This window comes from Otolemur garnettii, unplaced genomic scaffold, assembly GCF_000181295.1.
Source record: "Otolemur garnettii isolate 467f Iridium unplaced genomic scaffold, OtoGar3 scaffold00142, whole genome shotgun sequence".
In the NCBI taxonomy this organism is placed as follows: domain Eukaryota; kingdom Metazoa; phylum Chordata; class Mammalia; order Primates; family Galagidae; genus Otolemur; species Otolemur garnettii.
This window is the reverse complement of record NW_003852537.1, coordinates 205831-211723: the sequence shown is the minus strand read 5'-3', so window position 1 is coordinate 211723 and position 5893 is coordinate 205831. Positions and strand designations below refer to the sequence as shown.

Genomic DNA, 5893 nt, shown 5'->3' with positions numbered 1-5893 from the left:
GGGCCCAGGGCTGGATTCGAACCTGCCACCTTAGGTGTATGTGGCTGGCGCCTTAGCCACTTGAGCCACAGGCACCGAGCCTTAAAGACCTTTCTTAACTCCCCTGGCAGAGGTAATATTCCCTGGTCTATACCCCCCATTATATCTTTTATACATCTATCTGTTGTACACTTACTGATCATGTGCATTAAGGTCACACTACAGTTGCTAGTTGACTTCTGCTTCTGATGCTGACTTGGGAAAGCCATTCTTCAGAATCGTTTTCTTTCTTTTTTTTTTCTTTTTTTTTTTTTTTTTGCAGTTTGGCTGGGGCCAGGTTTGAACCTGCCACCCTTGGTATATGGGGCCAGCACCCTACTCACTGAGCCACAGGCACTGCTTGGGAAAGCCATTCTTATTCCTTTCTTTCTTCAGAGCCTGGCAGACAGCTTACATTCAGTAAATGTTTGCCAGATGAATAAGGAAAGGGAGAAAAATCCCCAAGCCTTTTGGTCATTCACCTGTAGCCCCTCCCCACCTTGGCCCCTCTGGCCCCCTCCACTTACCTGTTCCCTTCCATCCTGCAGCTCTGGAATGCCCTGATTACAGCAGCTACACCACCTGCCTTCCGCCTTGCTCACCTTCCTGCTGGGACCCGGATGGCCAGTGTGAGGGTGCCAGAGTCCCCTCCGCCTGTGCAGAGGGCTGCATTTGTCAGCCCGGTTATGTGCTAAATGCAGACAAGTGTGTGCCCAGAAGTCAGTGTGGCTGCAAGGATGCCCAGGGAGGCATCATCCCTGTGAGTGGGCAAGGGATGTGGGATGTGGTCAACATACCTTGAGGATGGTGTCCTATCCTTTCCTTAGCCTTTTTAGTCTGGGACACCCATGTCTTTATGGCTAGCCTTGGGTGTGAAGCATGGTATGAGCAGCCAGGACAGGGCTGGGGATGCATCTGGATCTGAGGATTCCACACAACTGAGACACAGCATGGTATATTGGAAAGAGCAGGGCCTTGGTGCAGGCTGACCTGTGTTTGAATCCTGATTGTACCTCTGATGAGTCAACTGAATTCTGTTACCTCTGTTTCCTCATCTGTAAAATGGGTCCAGTAATACCTCCTGAAAAGCATATCTAAGATTCTAAGCAAGTGCCTTTTGGTGAGATACAGGGACATACAGATCCAAATGGCCCTGTTACTGCCTCTGGCCAGTGCTAATTAAGCAATTCAGGCAGTGAGCTTAGGCTGTCAGGATGAGAGGAAGGAGAACCAGCTCTTCCCTCTTCACTCCTTTTCTCTTTCTTCCTGTGGCTTCTACAGCCAGGTAAGACCTGGATCACCAGTGGCTGCTCTGAGAGCTGTCTCTGCACAGGAGGAACCATTCAGTGCCGGGCCTTCCGATGCCCCTCTGGGTCCCACTGCCAGCTCGGCTCCAACCATGGCAATAGCAACTGTGCACCTGACAGTAAGGGGAGCTGCTGGGGAGGGGGAGAGGGGCCTGAGGCTAGGGCTGAGTTGGTGTGAGAGGTAGGGCAAGAAGGGGATCAGCCTGGTCCTGAGCTCAGGCAGGCATGGGGTAGGCAGCTGGAGTTGGAGGCCTGTCTTTTCATTCTGGCTATGCGCCAGTTACTGATATTCTCTTGGACCCCTTTCCTTAAGAGTAAAAAAGGGACTGGACCAGGAAGTGGTCCTCTAAGGTTTTTAATCAGGCCAAGAGAAGAAGAAAGAAAAAATTCAAAGATCAGGGTGCCCAGGCCTAAGAGGAGACATCATTGTCAGGGAGGGATTCCAGGGACTGTTATACCCAGGCAGGGTCCCTTCTCAGTGTTCACCCTCCTTGGCAGAGTCAGAACAATGTTCAGTGTTTGGGGACCCCCTTTACCGCACGTTTGACCGCTTCAACTACCGCTTCACGGGCCACATGACCTACATTTTGGTCAAGACAGTGGACATACTCCCTGACGGGGTAGAGCACCTGCTTGTGGAGGGGCGCAATAAGATGTATCCACCCTGGAGCCCTGTCTTCTTGCACGAAGTGATTACAACTGTCTATGGCTACAAAGTCCATCTCCAAGCCAGTCTACAGCTTGTGGTAAGAGCAGGGTAGAGCCCAGGTGTGGAGAGGCAGGTTGGCTGTGGGATACCACCCAAGGGCAGGAGAAGCAGGGCTCCCTGTTCCCTGGGAAGTTTCTGGCAGGGGCAGGCAGGGCATAGAAGTCAGAGTGAGCGCCAGGCTCATTTCATGGGGTGCGGGAAGGCAGGGGTTGGGAGGCTCAGTTTTTTATTTTTTGGTTTTTTTTGTTTGTTTGTTTTTTTACAAGGAAGAGGCCAGGGCTGCCAGGGGAGCAAACCCCAACGAGGCTTCTGCCATGTGGGGCAATAAAGCACACTGGGGTATCTCCTTCCACTGGATAACTGCACCAAGAAATATGGAGATGTGTGTGAGAAGAGGGGCCTGGGCAAAAAGAGGCCCAGGGCAGTTTGATTCCCTAGGCATGGGAAGTGGGACTGTGGTCAATTAAGATTGACCTTCATTTCTTCTCCCCTCCTGGCAGACAATTGGACATCCTTCTGTAGGTCTCTCCTTAAAAGAAAAAAAAATGTAATTGAGATTATTGGCATATCATAATACTCCAATCTTCCCCATGTCTCCCACAGGGAAGTGGCAGTTGGCAGTGGGACCCAAAATAGCAGCAGGGCAAGTTGATTCAGCACTCCCTGTGGGCCTGTCTTCCCTCCCCAGGTGAACAACCAAAAGATGGCAGTCCCCTACAGTCCCAATGAGCACCTGCGGGTCACCCTGCGGGGCCAACGGCTGTATCTAGTCACCGACTTTGAAATGGTCGTCAGCTTTGATGGAAGGAACAGCGCAGGTTGTAGAGAGAGGGGAAAGGGATCAGAAGGGACATTTCTGGGGAGGAGGAAAAACCACATTTTAGGCTAATTGTGCTGAGGGGTCCTCTGCCTGGGAATGGGGCCTTCACTTCCAGAGGGAGGTTCAGGAGAAGGTGGAGTGAGGCCAGGTACAGAGCAGTGTGTAGGGAATCTCACTCCTGGGCACCCTGTTCCACCCACAGTGATCACCCTGCCCAGCATGTACCAGGGGCTCGTGCAAGGCCTATGCGGGAACTATGACAAGAACCACAAGAATGAGCTGATGATGCCCAATGGCATCGTCACCAAGGACTACGACACCTTTGGTAATAGCTGGGAGGTGAAGACGGATGACTCTGCTCCATTGCTCTTCCGTTTCCCAAGGTGAGAGCCTGGGGTTCTCAAGAGCCACTCACCCTCCAGTCCTCAGCAAAGGAGGAAATACTGGGGAGAGAGCCCAGGGAGACTGGCCTCGACCCTCCAATTTTGTCCTTTACTGACTACTGTGGGGGCATTTGCTGTGACAGTCCCAGTCTATGCCTGCCTTTCCCTGTGATCTTTCTTCCTTATGTCACCTTCCTTGGGCCTCACCTGGCCCTGGCTGTCTTTGCTCAAGGGCCTTGCCGGAGGAGGAAGGAAGACGAGGAAGAGGAAGAGGAGCAGTGGGCTTCCATGCAGCACCATGCAGCCCAGAGCAACTGGGGCTCATCAATAGCACCCAGGCCTGTAGGGTGCTGGTGGACCCCCTGAGCCCCTTTGCTGCCTGTCACCAGACTGTGGCCCCAGAGCCCTTCCAGGAGTGAGTCACGGGCCCAGGACTGCGGGAATGGCCCAGGTGCCTGATTGGCTCCCTGCCCCGCACTCTGCTGAGTTCACCTCTTTCTCCCAGTGGACAGCACCCAATATCTTTCTGTTTGGGGTTCCCTGAAGGGCTGGGTCTTCTTGCCTCCTCCCTGACAGTTCCTTCCTCTGTCCCAGGCACTGTGTGCTTGATCTGTGCTCCACCAAGGACCTCAGGGAACAAGAGGAGCGGCGCTGCCAGGTCCTCAGTGCTTATGCTGTCCTCTGCCAGGAAGCAGGCGAGACCCTGGCCGGCTGGCGGGACCACACCCGCTGTGGTGAGGCGCTACCCCAGGCCCTCTGCCATCTGCCTCTGCCCACTTCTCTCCCCACACTCACCTCACCATGGTCTTCCTGTCTTCATCCCTCCATCCCTCAACTTTCACCATGTATAAGTTAGCCCATACTCCAGCCTGACCCCTTCTCTGTCCTACCTCCAACCCCATCCCTATGTTCCGGTTCTTCCTGTTAAGGTCCACCTTTGCTCAACCTGTTCCTTCAAGTGCTCCAGTGACCCAGACACAAGTGCTCCAGTGACTCAGACTAAGCAAGCCCACATGTCTGGCTTCCCTGCCTATAAGCAGCTCTGAGTTATGTTGGGTGACCTTGTCCCTGTTTGGTCAGCACCAGCACCAGACAGTTTCTGACTATGACTCTGTCCCCTCAGCCTTGGGGTGTCCAGCCAATACTGTGTATCAGAGCTGCATGACACCCTGCCCTGCATCCTGTGCTGACCTGGCGGCCCCTGGGGACTGCGAGGGCCCCTGTGTGGAGGGTTGCGCCAGCATCCCAGGCTACATCTATAGCAGCACTCAGAGCCTCCCACTGACTGACTGTGGTTGCACCAGCAATGGCAGCTACTACCAGGTCTCGGTGATAGTGGGAGGCCCAGGGGCAGAGGTGCAAAGGACAGCCAGGCCAGGGCTGGACACCAGAACTTTTCTTCCCAATACTTTCCCCTTTACAGCTGGGTGACAGTTTTGTGACTGAGGACTGTTCTCAGCGCTGCACCTGTGCCCATACCAGGACACTGCAGTGTGAGCCTTTCAGCTGCAGCACGGGGGAGATCTGCACCCTGGGGAACCTGACCCGGGGCTGCTTCCGAGGTGAGTCTGCATCAAGCTGGAGTGGGCCTAGTTCAAGGATCATCCCTCCTTGCCCTCTGCCTGGGGCTCTTCCACAATGATGTCTGGGGGTCTGTCCCCTCCCTTTCCCATCCATTATCTGCCTAGCACTGTGCCAGATTCACTCCCTTTATCTCTTTTAGTTTTTATGTCAGCATGGTGGTGAGCACAGTACCAATTTACAGGTAATGTAAACAGAGTTCACAGAAGTTAAGCAATGTCCCCCAAAGCCCAGGGCTAGTGAGGGTAGATTCAGACATGAGAGCCAGGCAGACTGACCCCTGGCCAGTCTCTGGTAGAAGCTGCTTTCTTCCCTGGGGTCCTGGCCCCCAGCCAGGCCTCTCTCAGGTTGTGAGACCCTCCCTCAGAACACCATCTGTCCTTGCAGAAAGCCCTTGTCTACAGAACCCCTGTCAGAATGATGGACAGTGTCAAGAGCAGGAAGCGGGCTTCACCTGCCAATGTGAAGTTGGTTATGGAGGAGACCTCTGCACAGAGCCTCAGGATTTCCCACCCCCTGAAAAGTCAGGTGAGAGCTTCATCCTAGGCCCTATACTCTCAGAGCCCTTTCCTCACTGACAACCACCACAGAATTATTCTGTATGGATAATATTAACAAGTATTATTATATTGGCCTGTCATAGTGGTTCATGCCTGTAATCTATGTTTTCGGAGGCAGAGGCAGGAGAATGGCTTGAGGCCAAGAGTTCCACACCAGCCTAGGCAACATAGCAAGACCCGATCTCTATGAAAAAAAAATTTTTTTTAATTATCTGGACATGGGGCATGCATCTGTAGTCCCAGCTACTCAAGAAGGAGGCAGGAGGATTGCTTGAGCCCAGGGGTTCAAGGTTGCAATGAGCTATGATAATGACATTGTACTCCAGCCTGGGTGACTTGACAGAATGAGAACCCGTCTCTAAAAAAACAAAATTTTAAATCTATTTTAGTATTATGCATTATAGAAATTATATAACATTATACATTCTAGATATATTACCTATTAAGAGATATATAATAGGCTCGATGCCTGTGGCTCAAGTGGCTAAGGCGCCAGCCACATACACCTAAAGTGG

At 52.7% G+C, this 5893-nt stretch overlaps 1 protein-coding gene across 1 annotated transcript in view; it reads left to right on the top strand.

Annotated features, from left to right (window-relative positions):
• ZAN (zonadhesin) overlaps positions 1–5893 on the top strand; it is a 42283-nt gene that overhangs the window by 35067 nt on the left and 1323 nt on the right. Inside the window, 10 exon segments of the mRNA XM_023518621.1 lie at positions 567–778; positions 1300–1444; positions 1824–2071; positions 2723–2852; positions 3057–3237; positions 3470–3652; positions 3832–3971; positions 4361–4560; positions 4661–4799; positions 5206–5346. Of these exon segments, the coding sequence (XP_023374389.1) occupies positions 567–778; positions 1300–1444; positions 1824–2071; positions 2723–2852; positions 3057–3237; positions 3470–3652; positions 3832–3971; positions 4361–4560; positions 4661–4799; positions 5206–5346 (1719 nt within the window).